Below are 17,168 nucleotides of genomic sequence, written 5' to 3'. Positions count from 1 at the left end.
CTGCGACATGCGAAGGATCAGGGACTCTTGTACACAGGAGGGGGATTGTTGGATGGAGTGACTCGGTTTGGGGAGGAGATTCGGACACGAAGGGATCTACTTCAAGCCCAGGAGCAGTTTTCCGGAGCAGTAAGAGGCAGTCATCTTTTGCCTTGTCGCGGAGAGAGACAGAGTACCGGGCTGCTAGTGATGCTGCTTGTGAGGTGGTGCGGATGCAGAGGTTGCATTGCAGGTTTGGGCTTCCACTGGAGGAACCCACGGTCATCCAGAGGCACTTTGTTCGTGAACAGATCGTTGTTGATGACATCTTGCTGGAGTTCTGTTCGACGGAGGACAGTACGGTGGACCTCTTCACGAAGTCGCTCTCTCAGGATTTGCTCAGGCGGCACCCCAGCTCCCTGTGGTTGGTTTCACAGCCAGGAGCTGAGAGGGGGTGTTAGAAGTCATCTCCTGTCCAGTTTTATACACCAGGGCCTTTGTTGTGGGTGTGCCCGCCCTTATGAGGTGTTTTATCATTTTTCCTCACTCCCCGCATTTTTCCCCTATTTTTTCCCATTTTTCTGAGGCTTGGGAGGCAGCCCTGAGGCGGCTGGAGGATCAGTAGCTGGCCGATTGCCTTGACATCAGTCGTGGACCTCTGTTATGCTGGCCGACTGGATGTATGCAGTCGTGGGCTTGATCTGCTGCTGGCCGACTGCCTACCTGGGGGCATATAAATAGGCCCCCAGCCCCCATACCTTATTTGTATCATATTCGGGATCTTCTTGTGTATATCAGAGCAGAGTTACACGCCTACATCTCTCTCTCTCTCTTGTGCTGTTTTTCTGCCTGCGTTTTTGCTCGTGTTCCCAGATCTGGTCATCATCTCTGCTGCGTATTCTGACAATACCATGCCATTCACCATGGGATGGCTCCACCTTTGCAATTGCCTTCACCATTTTGTGCCATTGTGGAACCTTGAGCACATTGAAGGAGAGATTGTAGTCTATCACCGTGCATGTAATCTCCTCATTCGTGGCTTTCATCTTCGCTTTCACATAGGTGAGGTTGTTAATGTTTGCACCGATGGTGGTTTGCCTCATTACCGGAGAGCTCTCCTCCCTTGGCCTCTTTGATTGGAAGTTGGAACCGCCTGAGGTGGAGCCGGATGGGACGGGCGAAGGAGTGACGGATGTGGAGGTACCGGACATGGAAGCTCCCCCACGTCCACCTTTGCCTTGGTGGCCTCGGTTATTCTGTCCCTAGAGGACCCCTGGAGGCATGAGTGACAGGCATGCGAGCTCTAGGATTCCGGATAGCCTCATTTAAGACTCTTAAGATTTGCAGCAGGATAAGAGCAGATTTAGGTGAGACTGGACTTTACCTCAGGCTCTGCTACGTGCACATTGGATGTTGGCCTAGGGGAGATCAACGGTTTCTTGGAGAAGGCAGCCTAGAGCAGATTGGAGGGATTTCAAGAGCAGGAGCGGAGTCTGAGGAGGGGTCTGGCCTCTTTGCAACGGCTTTAGGAGCGTTCCCCATATAGCCCATGGATGGAGAGTCAGCTTGCTGCCGCCCTCATGGAGATTAGATCCATTGAGGAGAGGAGGGTCAAGTACAAATACCATGCCAGAGCTTTATTCTGGACTTAGGCCGGGGACAGAGTCGCAAGAGATTTCTTTGAGATAGTCGGGCCCCCACAAGAGGAGAGATGGTATTCGCAGGCTGGGCGGCTAGGATGGAGCGATTGTTTTGTGGATGCCGAGTGGACAAGAAGCCATGATGCAGGGTCTTTGCAGGCTTCAGGAGTTCTACTATGACGGCTGAGTTTCCAGCCTTATTGTAATCAAAGCTCTTATAATCAATTAAAGAAATACCGCAAAGGGCGCCACTAGGTTTTGGGGCCAATCGGTGTTCGTGTGCTGTTTGCAGGAGCACTCTGGCTCTGCACCGCCCTTTGGTTTCGTTTGAAGGCTGAAGGCCGCCGGTTTACAGCAAGCCACGTGGATGCACAACATTTTGCACGCCATGTGGATGTGTGATACGATTTTCCTGATGTGGGTGCGATGGTGTTGCATGTTGGAGCTACTGTGCTCTGCCTCAAGGAAATGCATTGCCTAGGTTGGATTGTAGAAGTGTAACAAGAATTGATGGCAATGAAACAAGAGTTAAGAAATATGTAGCTCCATGGAAAGATGAGATGAAGATAGCCATAGCCTCTTGGAAGGAAGGGGAAGCTTACAAACCTATTTCTTGTGGTGAGAGGTTCATATCCCACACACACAGATCAAGGCATCAGTACCTAGTCATCGTGGGCTAGTTGTCATTTTTTTCGTCTTTTAATAAATTTGGAAAGTTTTGTAATTTTTAATTGGGTCGCATAAGCCATAATTGGCCTCAAAAGGCGATAAATACATCTATCTATCTTTCTCTCACTGTTCTTTTTCTAGAATGTTTGGCAGCATCAAGCTAGAGAGTCAGATAATGGCAAGGAGACACAAGGACACCCAATAATGATCTCTGCCCTAAGGTTTCCTCATTAAGACTGTGAGATAGATAGGTGACGTGTCTAGGGACATCTTGGAGATCTACAGCATCCCACAGATCCAATTTTTGTGGAGCCAACCTTGAGGAGACCACAGAGTGTAGAGGAGGGTTGTGGACATGTTTTATGGACACACAGGGGGATCATCATCTCTTCTATTGAAAGACGAGGTTCTGAGCCACCTTTGTAACCCCATTACTTTGACACACGGTGAGCTTGCAGCCATCAGATCATGCCAACCAGCTCGTTGTAGCTGTAAAGGTCAAGCATTGAATTAGTCAGGCATATGCTTTGTTACATAATCTGCCTTGTTCGTCTTGTATTTCTTTATTGTTACGGCTTTTAGGGATACTTCATGCATCTTCTATGACAGATTGCATATACATTGTACCTTGGTCTCATAGGCCATTTTGGCCCCTTGCAGATTTTAATCTCTGTCTCTTCAGCCAGTAATGCCCCTGTAGAGAGATTTTCCTCTCGTTTGCCTTTAAAAACATCCAACTATATCTATTTGTGCCTATTTTCTTTTGTCATTTTAATTATGGATGCCAAGCATAATGGGCTTGACAGTTCAAATTTTATTTATTTATTTTTTGTCTTGGATATTTTAAATAGAATGCATTGACTTCTAAGTTACTCTTTCTAACTGCTATGCTGGTTTGCAGCTCTTGGAATACGTTATGGCAAGTTTTGTGGAGTTGGTTGGACAGGATGTGCTGGTGAAAAACCATGTGATGAACTGGATAATTGCTGTAAACAGCATGATACATGCGTGGAGAAAAAAGGTCAGCACAGCCACCATTATCCTAGGGATGGAAAAGAATAAATGCAAGATTTAAGGTTCTAATTAATGGATATGATCATTATTGGCAGGCATGTTGCATATTAATTGTCATGAAAAATTCAAAAAGTGCATGCGGAAGGTAGAAAAGTCTGGCAGGAAAGGCTTCTCAAGGAAATGTCCATACGAGGTTGCTATACCTCTGATGACTCAGGGTATGGATATGGCCATCATGTTTACCCAATTGGGTGGTCGTCCTTCCATGGTGTAGCTGATGTGGGTGTATCCTACAATTGATTTGTATATTTAATTAAATATTTCAATTATTAGTTACTCCATTATTTTGTACCAATGGTTCTCACAACACTTGCAGAAACTGAATTTCATGGTCAATTTTAAAGCATAAAATCCTTCTTTTGAAATTTGCAACCTTAAAGGCCAAAAACTGATTATGGAAGCAAGGGGTACTATCCAAAAGAGAGACCACGGCATGGTGCAGGAGGAGGTCGTCCAAAAGGTTGTCACGGCTCTCATGCATGAGAGCCTTCGACAAAGAGCGACTGCATTGAAGGCAGCTTCTGACCGTGCACTTCAATAAGGAGGGTCATCCAATATTGCTTTGGAAAGAGTCATTCTTGATGTGACAACGGAGGCGTAAGCACTTAGCAGTGGGACCGACCTCTGTTATAACCAACACATTGAAATGTTGATCTCCAAAGACAGGGTAGCACAGCATGGGAACGCCCATGTGAATGCTCTCCAATGTGGAGTTCCATCCACCAGTGTGTCAACTGCCATGTGGCCCATCACTCGGATTTGTGGGGCCCACTCAATGATTAGGCCACGGCTACGTGCTTGTTCAAGGAACTCTTCGGGGAACCAACTGCTCTAATCTCGTGCTCCCCATAGGAATGGCTGCTTGCTTTCCTCAATGCCAGCAGCCAACTCTCTAAGCTGATGTGGTGCCAAGGATGCTGTACTACCAAATGAGATGTAGAGCATGGAACCCGTCTCTTGTTTGTCAGGCCAGTGGAGGCAGGAAGTGTCTTCTTGCCGCCACTTGGTAGAAGCTTGTGCTTAGGGTTGCATTGTTGTCAAGGGCAAGTGGTGTGATTGGTCCCACGTAATTCACACATGGGTTTGGCATGTACATGCTTTGAGGCTAGGGGCTTCCATCTCTTCAAATGTGTTCGCCAGAATGCAGGCTGTACCTTCAATACCGTTTAGAAATTATTATCTGCCCATCATGGCCGATAAGTGTGGGATACATTCCTCCAATTATCCTGATTTACAGCGCCTGCGATTACTAGATATGGTCCGAACCTTGTGTTAGAGATGCTCCGTGATGTTTTTTAAATGAAAATACCATACCTCCGTTGGTAACTTACTCATCGGAGACGATATATTTAACTAGGACAAGCAACTGCCATTAAAGATATGTCCATATAGTTTTTTTTCCCTTGAAAGTGTTAACAAACTAGGACATCGTAGTAGGCAACATCAATAAAGTAAAGGTTAAATGTTGTACTTTGATCTAAAAAGGAAATCAATTGAAAAGTTCATTCAAATAGGATATTTGGAAAGATAAACCAAGGATAGTTCTTATATATTTAGAAATATAAAATTAATATGTACAAAGTGCTTGCTTGCATCCTGCACTATTACTCACTATTTTTCCCTTGCCATATCATTCACCCACGTGCCATTATGTGGCCATCTCATTTTACCATGTGTAAGAAGGGAGAGTTAAAGAGTGAAAGACAAGCTTTATTTCCATTTCAAATTCAAATTTAAGTGTAAAGAGAGGGCAGTGCTATAGGGAGGTTACTTAAATGATGAAAACGTCACTTTTCTTGCTATCATCATTGTTTAGAAATAGAGCATCCCATTATTATATGTAAGGTGTATCTATTTGAGGATTATAATAAGTGAGCACACCTCACCACACATCCCCACAAATGAAAAAAAAAGTAAAAGCAATAACCATTTCTATTTTCGAAAAATATTTTCTTAACAAAAATTTTACATACATGTACACATACACATGTGTACCCACACACCAACACATACACATACACATACATGTGTATGTGTATGTGTATCCACACGCAGACACATGTACACTTGTGCGCGTACACACACTTGCATGCATTCATGCACTCATATACACGCATAGGCACGTACATAGTTATATGCACATTCACACGATTATGTATATACATTGATTCACACTCACATAAGTGCACATAGAATCAATACACATCCAATCATCCACAAACATGTGTGCACACTTGTACATGTGCACATGAAGCACACTCACGTGCATACACATGCACAACACAGATACAAGTGTCTACACACTCAAGTTTACACACATGTTGTATGTATGTACACATGTACACACAAGTGCACGTATATGCATACACATACATGCGTACACATAGATGCATGCACACTCTTACGTACGTGCACTCTCTTGCGTATGTGCACATAGGCACATACACGTGCGCATAGGCACATACACGTGCACATATATATATATATATATATAGGCACATGTATATATAACCACACATGGTATACTAATTATTGTCAGCACAATCATACTCGTGCACTTATAGAGTCGTTACACAGTCTCAATGTGAGGATAATGTGTCACCTTCATTAAGGTTTTAATAGATGAGAGTGTACTCACAGAGACGTGTGTGTACACACTATTGACACATGAAGGCACACACTCGCACGCACGTGGATACACATAGTTAGCGTGCACACACTTGACACACACATGCATGCATATACACACACTTTCACTCATGGACACATTAAAAATAACACAATTGACACAAACACTTGTACGTGCAATACACATGCACAACACAGATACAAGTGTCTACACACTCAAGTTTACACACATGTTGTATGTATGTACACATGTACACACAAGTGCACGTATATGCATACACATACATGCGTACACATAGATGCATGCACACTCTTACGTACGTGCACTCTCTTGCGTATGTGCACATAGGCACATACACGTGCACATATATATATATATATATATATATATATATATATATATATATATATATAGGCACATGTATATATAACCACACATGGTATACTAATTATTGTCAGCACAATCATACTCGTGCACTTATAGAGTCGTTACACAGTCTCAATGTGAGGATAATGTGTCACCTTCATTAAGGTTTTAATAGATGAGAGTGTACTCACAGAGACGTGTGTGTACACACTATTGACACATGAAGGCACACACTCGCACGCACGTGGATACACATAGTTAGCGTGCACACACTTGACACACACATGCATGCATATACACACACTTTCACTCATGGACACATTAAAAATAACACAATTGACACAAACACTTGTACGTGCAGATAAAATTGATACATACATGCATGTGCGTGTACACACACCCACGTGTGCACACATGTATGTACATCATGTGCACAAATGATGTACATGTATGTACAATACTTGCACACATGCACATGATGCACGTATATACACTCTTGCATGCTTGCACGCACACTTGTACCACACATGTACACACATACACGTGCATGAACACTCGAGCTTGCACACAGACATACTTGCACATATACATGTACACATGCATACATAAGCTCGTGTATGTATACACATATACACATACACATGCATACATACACGTGCATTCATACACAGGCACATAGATGCGTAACCTACACTTGTGCACACGTACACAGACACACACGTGTATATATATAAGAGCACGCGCACATACTCTCATGTGTGTACACAAAATCAACACACCTAATCACATGCACATGCGTCTACACACACCCATATATGTGCGCGCACACAAGTGCACATGATGCACATACACACTCGTATACTTACACACTTGCACACACCCACACACACATGCAAATATGTGCGTATGCACACATACATGTGTATAGATTCATGCACATATATACACACAAGCACACATGCATGCTTATGCAAACGCAACAAACTGCCAAAGTTGAAGAGACAAAAGCATGCATGCCAAAGCTTAGCATCACCCTTGTCTTTGTGGTAAAGACTATACATATAGCATGCTTTTGTCTTTCATATGCATCTAGCTTATAAAGACTATGAGATAAAGTACTAGAAGAAATAATCGTATTATCGCTATAATCATGAATAATATATATGTCATCCACAAACTGAACCACTAAGCCTTATTAATGACAAAGATAGATAACAAGTTCTTCTTGATTCTTAGTAGATATAATACATCTGAGAGCGCGATTGTTTCACCATTTATAGCAGTGAGAATAATTTTACCAAATCCTTTTACATGATATGAGGAGTTGTTTTGCACATGTAACAATGTTTCTCTATGGAGCAGATTCAAGTAATGAGAATAATTGCGATGAGAAATGTTCTTACTAGAACCACTATCAAAATACTAGAACCACTATCAAAATACTAGACGTATACATTTATAATAGCTATGCATACATCTTTGTGTGAATGGTCAAAACTGTATTGTATCATGAAAGCCCAATCATCATATGCATGGTTTGTAGATTCTTTGCTTTCTGCATTAGATGCTAACACATCAACTCTACAACCATGCCTGAGTCTTTCTTTTTTTCTCTTCCTCCATTCACTTTTTGATCTCTTATATGTATGAAAAATTTGTTTTGCTTGGATTACTCTTATTGTGCAAGAGAATAGAAACCAACTCCTGAAACTTCAAGGCATTTGGATTGCCTTTCAATCATCAATCATGAGTTTGATGTGGTAGAAGAAAAACTTTGATACAAGAAGTCAGGTAACGTATTCAAGACAGTAGGCACCAATGAACTGTTAGGATAAACTTCATTAACATTGACCAATTGGTCCTTAAAATCTTTGATTTTTGTAAGAAAATTATCCATAGAGTCTCTCTCATTCATATGCTCTGATGCTAATTGCTTGAGTAAATAAGTAATACGTGCTTCATTATGTACTTGGTACAATGATGCACGTGCATCCAAAGCATGTTTAGTAGTCTTGGGTGACCGAATGTGAGGAATGATACTCTTCTTGACTGACAAAGCAAGCAACGCATGTGCCTACGTATCTCTTCCATCCCACTCTGCTTGTTTCTTCATAAGAGGTATGCTATCCTGTGGTAATGCACCATGTGAAACGGAGTCCATGTCGGCAAATGCGCCTTTTGCATCATATTCATCAGAGGAACCAAGAGGTTTCTTAGTACCAACCACAACATTCCATAGCACTTTGGCTACAAATACATACATCATGTAGGACCACAACAGATTGTTGGTCCCGTCAAGCTTATCCTTTGCCAGATAACATTCAAAATACATCATAGTTTTCCATTTCAAATAATACCTAAGTAAGTAATCACACAACCTTCAAAGTGTTAAGTGCGTCTTTGATGCAACCAAGGTGGCTGCTCACAATGGAGACATGTAAGATGTATAAAAGAAATGCAGTGTAAAGTGAGTAGAAATTTTACTCGTAAGATGTAGAGATCGATGTCGTTGAAGTGTAGCTCGAGTGTGGTGAGTGTCTACTATTGATGCTCTCCCGTGTATCTGTACACCCATATGTAGTAGATATGACAATACTACTCTAGAATTTGATAAAGAATACTATAAAGAAATTTTACTCGTAAGATGTAGAGATCGATGTCGTTGAAGTGTAGCTCGAGTGTGGTGAGTGTCTACTATTGATGCTCTCCCGTGTATCTGTACACCCATATGTAGTAGATATGACAATACTACTCTAGAATTTAATAAAGAATACTATAAATCTGCTCCCCGAAGATCTTTGTACAAAACAAAAAACCACGCAAACGACCCTCAAAACGCGCTTGGAATGGAAATCTGACCAAAAAATTGGAGCGTAGTACTACACACTTTTGGGTCCACTTTCTTTTCTTTCCCAGAAGGGTTCCTTGATCCGGTTCAAGAAGACAGAGTTGCCTGGTGAGAAGAGTAGGCAACAACACAAGGACATGAGCATATGCTTTGATACCAAATGTTGGAAATAGGGTTACAGGAATGCTCACACACACACACACACACACACACACACACACACATACGCATGCGCAGTGGAGAAGGAGGTCAAGGGAGCACACAATGAGATGATATCGTTTATGAATGTGTGGTGTTCAAATATGATAAGTATACCCCAAGATGGGTGTATACTAGCACGGGGAGAAAAACCTCCTAAAGAGGGAAAAAGCACCCCGGCTAGTGCTAGTGTGTTCACACAAATCACTACCAAATATGGCTATATACGTTAGAGTGGAGGTGGCAAGGGGAGGTTACGCACACCACCTATCCAGGAGGGGGTCTAAAAGGGTTGTACGAGCTCTTGGGTGTTTGAGAGGAGGCATTCGTAGGCATCGTATGTCACTCAAGTGGGGGTCATGGAGGGGCCCACCGCACGTGTTTGGGAGCGTCTTTCGGGCCGCTGAGATTTTTTTAGTGAAATTGTTTGGGATTGCCTCATGATTCTATGGGCTCTTTCCGTCTATTGTTTAGATGTTCAGAATGTTGCTAATTTTGGTTCAAAGCTACCAAATTTCAAAACTGTACAACACAATTTAGGCCACTTCGATTACTCCTTTCAATTGTAGAAAAATCCCTTCCCTATCGAGGGAAATCCGTGCTTAAGATTTCAATTTTGAATTCAGTTTCTCATTTTCTAAGTAAAAGGTGCTTAATTTGCAGTAACAACTTCGTAGCAATAAAATATAACAGCTAAATGGAATCATAATGAACTAACTGAACTATATTTGCAATGCATGTCACATTGTGCTTAATGTGATATATTTACAATGTGTATGTTACATATTTTTATATCAATGCTCACTTTAACATGATTTTTTATAAGTGCTCACTTTAACGTGATTTTTTTAAATATAAAATTTGATGTCATGTAAAAAGTGTGCTTCCTTGCTTTCCAAAAAAATTGGCTATCCCTTAGTTGTAACTCACTTTTTGACACCATGTAGGTGGAACTCCGTATAGTAAAGAGCTTCTTCATGGGGGTATCCATGTTGTGTAGACCAACCCTTGATTGAATCAAAGTGTGGTGAGTGGGTTTGAGAGAGAAAAAGGGGTTAATGAGATTTTAAGCAGAGAGGAGATAAAGAAAGCAATGATGAAATTCATGGATTCCGAATAATATGCCACACATTTGAAGGATGTGAAGTTGATATCTTTTGCGTGATGTAAGGTCTTATGCTTTAATTAACATGAAGCTTTCCATTAATGAGGATCTATATAAGTGCCAAGGATGTTTTTGAAATGCTTAGCTTTATTATGTCGAGAAAATTATCATCATGCTATTATGTTATAAAAGCATCTTTCATGTTAATATAAGAATGTCTAGATATGTTGGGTGTCAAGATTGTATCACGCTATTATGTTGTAAAAGCATCTTTCATGTTAATATAAGAATGTCTAGATATCTTGGGCGTCAAGATTGTATCATGTTATAAGTGTCTAAAGGATGTCTAGATATCTTGGGTATCAAGCTTGTATCATGCGAAAAACAAATAAATGAGGCGAACTATGTGTAAAGGATCTAAAACCAACAAATAAGCACCTTTGAGTCACATATTCTTGTGTAGCCTAATGAGAAATGGAATACATACATTAAATTTCTCATGTTGTAATAATCTTTCCATTTGTGCAATAGAACTGAGTGTTCTCTCCACTTTCTTTCTCCCTTATGCAAGTGTGTGTGGACATGCCATTCCTTATAGTTTAGGAAGGTGTTGCTTAGGTTTAGGAAGGCAATTCCCTCTTTTAGATCACATAATCTTTTCCTCCCTTCTTCCTTTTATTATCTTTGTGCAAGTCTAGGCATTGTAAGTGAATGACTTGGATTTGTTTACTAACCACACAAGCTATTTCTTTACTAGATTACACCACCTAGGGTAATTAGAGCCACCTTAATGTGAGAACTAGCACGGGAGGACCACTTAGCAAGCAAACATTCTATATGAGAAGGTGAAGCTCGTGAGCTTTGCTTGGTGGTCTATAAGTCTCTTACCAAGCTTGATATTGGGGTGGGTACACATGTGTGCATAATATAAAATGCACGTGCATACTTCCCTCAAAACACACCGTAATCTAAGGTTTAATGCTAGGATCATTGTATTGATTAAATAATTAATGTAACAATATGCAGCCATGATAAGGGTTGTGAATATGCGATATAACATATAAATAATTATTTGCCTTCAACTCAATTCCGGGCTTAAAGGGGAAGTGGAAACCTGTGGGCATAGTTTTGATCACTTGCAAGGTGCAACCTTTTTACAACTAATTGTGAGAAAAGACAAATTGCAAACTTCTTATTAAGACTCAAATTACAATCCTAAGATTCTTTGAACTAGCTTGTAAAGTGGGTTGGCTAAGTAAAGGACACCAAGAAAGTAGAAGCCAGAATAACACACGTCTTCTCCTCTAACTTTGACTTGAGGAAATTAAAGAGATGTGTGTCTACCATTACTACGCAAGCCATTTATATAAATAAGGAGGAAAAAAAAAGCAACTACTAAAAAACATTACAATATTTGAAGGGCCAAAGATTGAACAAGGAGATTGCCACTAGGCCCCTTAATTTGGGCCATCACTCATCCTACAATCATTTAGTTGGGCCGAGCGCGCATGCCCAAGTTTTTTTCTTTTCTATAAGTCCTTCGCTGCAATCACAATAGAAATAGCTTGACAAGCAAAGACCTGTACACCCATTAAACACATTTGGCAAAAACGTGGCATAATTGATCAATCTTATAGTTGTTCCTTTGTGAGGTCGTGGATGAGAGTTTCAAGTGCGGAGTAGGATGAACCACCTTGTTCTACTGCACGACGAGCGGCAGCCTTCCATGTGGCGGCTTTTAGGCGGAGCTCTTCTGAGTGCATGAGTGCAGTGATAGCCCTTTGGACCTCAACCCTTCTTATCACATCGTCTTCTTTCCCTTTCTGCATGCCAATCCCAAGCTTCCAAACCTTTGTTAGAATTAATGTGTTAAGATGCTGGTCAGCTAACATCGGATAGCACAGCATGGGAACCCCCATGTGAATGCTCTCCACGGTGGAGTTCCACCCGCAATGCGTCAAGAAGCCACCAACTGCCACGTGCCCCAACACCTGGATCTGAGCAGCCCAGTTAACTACAAGGCCACGACCATGTGTGCGGTCGAGGAAGCCTTCCGGGAAGAGCTCACGGCTGCATCGTGCAACCCACAGGAACGGCTGCTTGCTGTCTTCGATGCCGAGCGCAAGCTCTTGAAGTTGTTGTGTGGACAACGAAGCAATGCTGCCAAAGGAGATGTAGAGCACAGAACCCACCGCTTGTTGGTCAAGCCATGGGATGCACATGCTTTCTTCTGGGTAGAAGCTGGCGCTGATCAAGGTTGCGCTGTCGTTGAAGCTGCCAGGTGGCAAGAGGGGCCCTACGCACAGCACTTTTGTTTCACATGAAGAAGGAGCGGAGGCCTCAAGGCTAGGGGCCTCCAGCGCTTCAAACGTGTTGAGCACAATGCAAGCTGTACCCTCCACACCATCCAACCTCTCCTTGAAAATTCTCAGACGCTCTGGGTCACGAAATGGTAAAGCAGCCAAAAAATCCGATGACTTCAGTGGAACTCCAGCTGTCACATTTTCACTGGACACTTCAATATTGGGGTCATCCGCATCCGCATCCGCATCTGCATCTGCATTTACACGAACAAACCTCATCAATCTACTCATCTATGCAGATGTCCACCCAGTTGTGATGTTAGACGAATTTAGTTTTTTTCCTTTTTTGGGGAAAAAATTTAAATGGAGTTGTGATAATATTTGCCTGTGATTTGCAATTTCCCGCTTTTCAGCTCCACTGCAGCAGCCAATGTCACTGCATTAGAAGTCCAAAAAAGCACCCTCTTAATCCCTAGCTTATTAGCTAAACCTTGCGTCCAAGGAAAGAATGAATCCGCAATAACGCAAGTGATGGGGTTTGGTGTAGCTCTAGAGTTGATTATCATCTCCTCGAGCAACCCTTGCTGCGATGCAATGCCCTGCAAGATTTGAACTATGCTGCTAATCGGGAACTGGTCGCTTTGTCCGGGCAAGGGCTCTTGGGATCCATCAGGGATAGTTGCAAATCGAATGTCCACGCCAAGAGGAGCATTATGGCGCTCAGACTCAGATTGGGATTGAGTAATATTGTCGAGCTGCATGCGGTTGTGAGCTTTCTCTGTGTTGACAAAGGTGATGATAAACCCACGCACCGCAAGCTGGAAGGAGAAATTAAGCATGGGATTGATGTGCCCTTGTGCAGGCATCGGAAGAACCAAAGCATGGGTACTGTTACTACTACTAGCAAAGGCCCGGACTATAGGAGCATCCATGTCTCACTACCAGAGAAGAGAAGCTGATTCGGTGCTGGGCTTAATTAGAGACAGGTGAGGGAGAAGGGACCGGCGATGGGTTCGTGGCCACAGCCGGCCAATATATCTATTCAGCAAGCAGATAAGAACCAAGTTTCGTGTTCGCCCAACCTTCCCCTGAGCTCCGCCGCCCAACACTCAAGTCAATGGCCCAGATCTGTGCGGAGTCACCACGGACCTTTGCACACACACGTGATGATGTTTTTCCCAACCAATCACAATAAAGGCAAACTCTCTATCAGAATAAAGGCAAGCACATTTTGTTTGGTGTCAATAATTTATTTTCGTTTTGCCCGTGCATATTAGCCGAAGAAGTGAAGTTTCTGTTAAGATAAATTTAAGACAGGTTCAAATAAGAAGTGGGAAACCGTGTTCTTGAGACACATTTCCCAATTCTGCCTCATGGGTCCTTGGTAGATTGGTAGCTACTAATAGGGCTGTTGACTTGGTCTTTAACATAATCTTGCCTCTAGGAGATATGGAATTCTAGAAACAATATAATTTTTCAGAAAGAGACTAGACTTGGGGTATATGTACTAGAATTGATGTTTAAATGTGTACATATATGCCAGTTAGTATATTATGTTAATAAATTGAATGATGATGCTATGGTACAGTTAATTTAGGCCCTACAAGCTGGGATTAGACGATATGTTCTATGGTTGAGGAGACTCTTGTACATACTAGGTCCCCCTAACAATTGTCATGATGTAACAAGAATATTGAGGTTTTGATGTGAAAGCAAAACAACCTAAGTTTGGGCCAAAAACAAGGAGGTGGTACTTGAAAGAGAAGTAACCAGTCTATACTTTTGTGAAAACAACCTAAGTTTGGGCCAAAAACAAGGAGGTGGTACTTGAAAGAGAAGTAACCAGTCTATACTTTTGTGGCATTGAGAACCCCTTGGGGACTAGGCCAGTGATGAAAATCTAGACAAGAGAAGAGGTCTTGGAGAAGCAATCCCCTAAGGCCTACACTTCTAAGGTCATGATTGTTGCTTGTATGCAACTAGGGTATCACATCTCATGGGAGCAGTCTTCCTTTGTCTGGGAGGATAAAAAGTGAGACCTGATCCGCAGATTACTCAACAGTGAAATAGAAGGTTTCTGAATTTTCTTGTGGTCTATTTGGCTTCAAAGTCTTTACTTGATGTAATTAAGAGAAGGGATGTGTTAGTAGGAGAAAAGGACTTTTTATAAAGGGCATCTTCTGATAATATTAATCTATATAATTATTGTTTCAAAAAAAGAAGTGGGAAACCATGAAGACGAGAATATATCGTAAATTTAGCAAAGGTTTAAATGACCAATGCAAAGGTTTCATTAAGAAAATATATTATATTCAGTGCTTTGTGCATGAGCAAACCTCACAAACTGCAACTTACAAGGCAAATGTAAGTATATGCAAACAGGTAAAGAAAGTGTATTTCGACATCCAAACGCACAAGAGAGACTAGAAGTCTATAAAAAGCAAGCATCTTCTTTTGGCAACCCAATGTATTTTCAAGTAGTAGGCAATAGAGGCACAAAGTCTTGTCCATCAACAATTACTTGTCTGAACTTGGCTGTTTTTTGCTACACTAAAAAGTATGCATTGCTAAAGTCTTTTTCTTCTCATGGTCCTCACCATCAACCACGATCGGGTGTTGCCAGCTAGTTTCTTCCTCATACTGTTGATTGCGATAATCGCTTCTCAAATCGTCAACTTCTCTATCATTTCCATAGACTTAAGTATCTTCTACATCAAGACATTGCGTCAAGTGTGCTGTTTTCATGACTTTCCAAATAGCAAAAGCTCTTTTCCTCTCCATGCCGTTATTGGTTTTTGGTATTATCCATGATGCAGGGGGATAATATTTTCCACCTTGTAACATTCGAAGTAGAGTGTTTTCAAGTGTCGCGCCTAATTTATTAGTAATGTAATTTTCCCTGAATACATAGGCATGCTCTATGAACATGTTAACTGGTGTCAAGCAAACCTTATCCTTTAGATCACCTTGACCATACAAAGCATATAACTCATGCCCATGAGTTATTTCTTCGGATGAAACATTGTGACAAAAGAACTTGAAATGGTTCTTGTGTATATCTTTCATACAATACCCTAGCATACCTTCAAAAGTATGCATACGTACCTGATGAAGTGCTCTACACATAACCAAACCTCCTTATGGCTTAAACAAATCCCATTGCATATACCTCTTAATTAGTTTCCCTATATTTATCAAAGATGGGGCCATGATTTGGAAGTGCAGATAATTGAGTGTGCCACCTTTCTCTAGTGCAAATAATCCCTTGACACACTCCATGCGTTTAAATTCTTCAAGTGGCTCCCAATTTGAGACGTCAATGTCACCATTGCTGATGTGTATGGTTATCGAAGCCTTAATAAGCTTGTCGTTTTTAGCAGTAGGGAATTTCAGGCACTGGCAGACAGACAGATCAGATCGTTGCTTCTTCGTTTCAGAAGAGCCTGCAATAATTCTCCACAAGAGCTTTTGTTAAAGAGGCACATTAATATTGAATAACGTAGTTTTTTAAAGTCAGTGCAGTCTGAAATAAATATAGAAAGAAGAATTTGTTGCCTTATTTCCTTAAGTAAACATGAGGAAAATAATTATTTCTTTGCTTTTCAGCAATTGAAATTGGTTGTGTTTAGCGGGATATGAAACAGATAAGCCGTGTTAATAGCGGGATATGAAATAGATAAGCACGAAAAACTGACGAGGATGACCGAGCTCATTGGCAGCTCCAGAAGATTTTGATAAAGAAGTTGAGAAGAGTTTTGTCTTACTCAAGGTGAGAGAGGGAGGTCTATATATATATCATTAATATAGTTATGGATATGTAGATTCATTATTTCTGGTTAAAGTTGTGTTATTTGTTAAATTTTTGAGTTGTACAAATGTATAAAAGCTATTTTTTTGTTAACAATTGTGTTTTGTCCAAAGCTAATTTTTGGTTAATAACTATGTTTTGTCCAAATGCTAATTTTAGGATGTAGCCCGGAACAAGAAGAGAGACATTCACTTCTAATTGGGACTTGAGTATACACCACTATACAAGAGAATGACAGCAAGAAGAGAGACATTCACTTCTAATTGGGACTTGAGTATACACCACTATACAAGAGAATGACAACAAGTGAAAAGCAACCAGAGCTAATACAATAAGAGAGAAATGCAGGAAAAAAACATGTCGCTCTTTGGGTTAAGGGGTGTATTTATCCACCCAATCCAATTACCCAAAGTCCTCCACAATTTAGTGGGCTTACATCTTTCATTAAGTATGTGTGTGGTGAAGGCAATATAGGGTTATTGGGATACACTAGGAGGCTAGCAATGCAAGCTCATAGTGTTTACACATGTGTTCAGCGCACCATGATGG

General features: G+C 41.3%; 2 protein-coding genes across 5 annotated transcripts in view; one reads left to right on the top strand and one right to left on the bottom strand.

The window, feature by feature from the left end:
* LOC147639061 (putative phospholipase A2 homolog 1) overlaps positions 1-4,564 on the top strand; it is a 37,349-nt gene extending 32,785 nt beyond the window's left edge. Inside the window, exons 3-5 of one of the 3 annotated variants that reach the window (XM_086786939.1) lie at positions 3,190-3,309; positions 3,398-3,587; positions 3,743-4,564. In XM_086786939.1, the coding sequence (XP_086643065.1) occupies positions 3,190-3,309; positions 3,398-3,576 (299 nt within the window). In that variant the 3' untranslated portion in view covers positions 3,577-3,587; positions 3,743-4,564. Of the gene's footprint in view, positions 1-3,189; positions 3,310-3,397 lie in introns of all 3 variants that reach the window. The other 2 variants (XM_086786932.1, XM_086786924.1) reach the window with 2 other exon arrangements.
* Positions 4,565-11,869: 7,305 nt separating this feature from the next.
* LOC147639060 ((R)-mandelonitrile beta-glucosyltransferase-like) lies at positions 11,870-13,862 on the bottom strand. 2 transcript variants are annotated; one of them, XM_086786909.1, is made up of 2 exons: positions 13,197-13,862; positions 11,870-13,059 (listed from the first exon to the last, which is right to left on the bottom strand). In XM_086786909.1, the coding sequence occupies exons 1-2, from the start codon at positions 13,741-13,743 to the stop codon at positions 12,140-12,142; spliced, it is 1,467 nt and encodes a 488-aa protein (XP_086643035.1). In that variant the 5' UTR covers positions 13,744-13,862; the 3' UTR covers positions 11,870-12,139. The 2 variants fall into 2 exon arrangements, with proteins under 2 accessions (XP_086643035.1, XP_086643027.1); XM_086786901.1 differs by having other exon boundaries at positions 11,870-13,065; positions 13,197-13,858.
* Positions 13,863-17,168: the final 3,306 nt, after the last annotated feature.

This window comes from Cibotium barometz, chromosome 4 (genome assembly GCF_041138505.1).
Source record: "Cibotium barometz isolate CiBa-2024 chromosome 4, ASM4113850v1, whole genome shotgun sequence".
NCBI lineage: Eukaryota > Viridiplantae > Streptophyta > Polypodiopsida > Cyatheales > Cibotiaceae > Cibotium > Cibotium barometz.
Note: the sequence above shows the minus strand (reverse complement) of the source record. Positions and strands in the feature narration are given on the sequence as shown.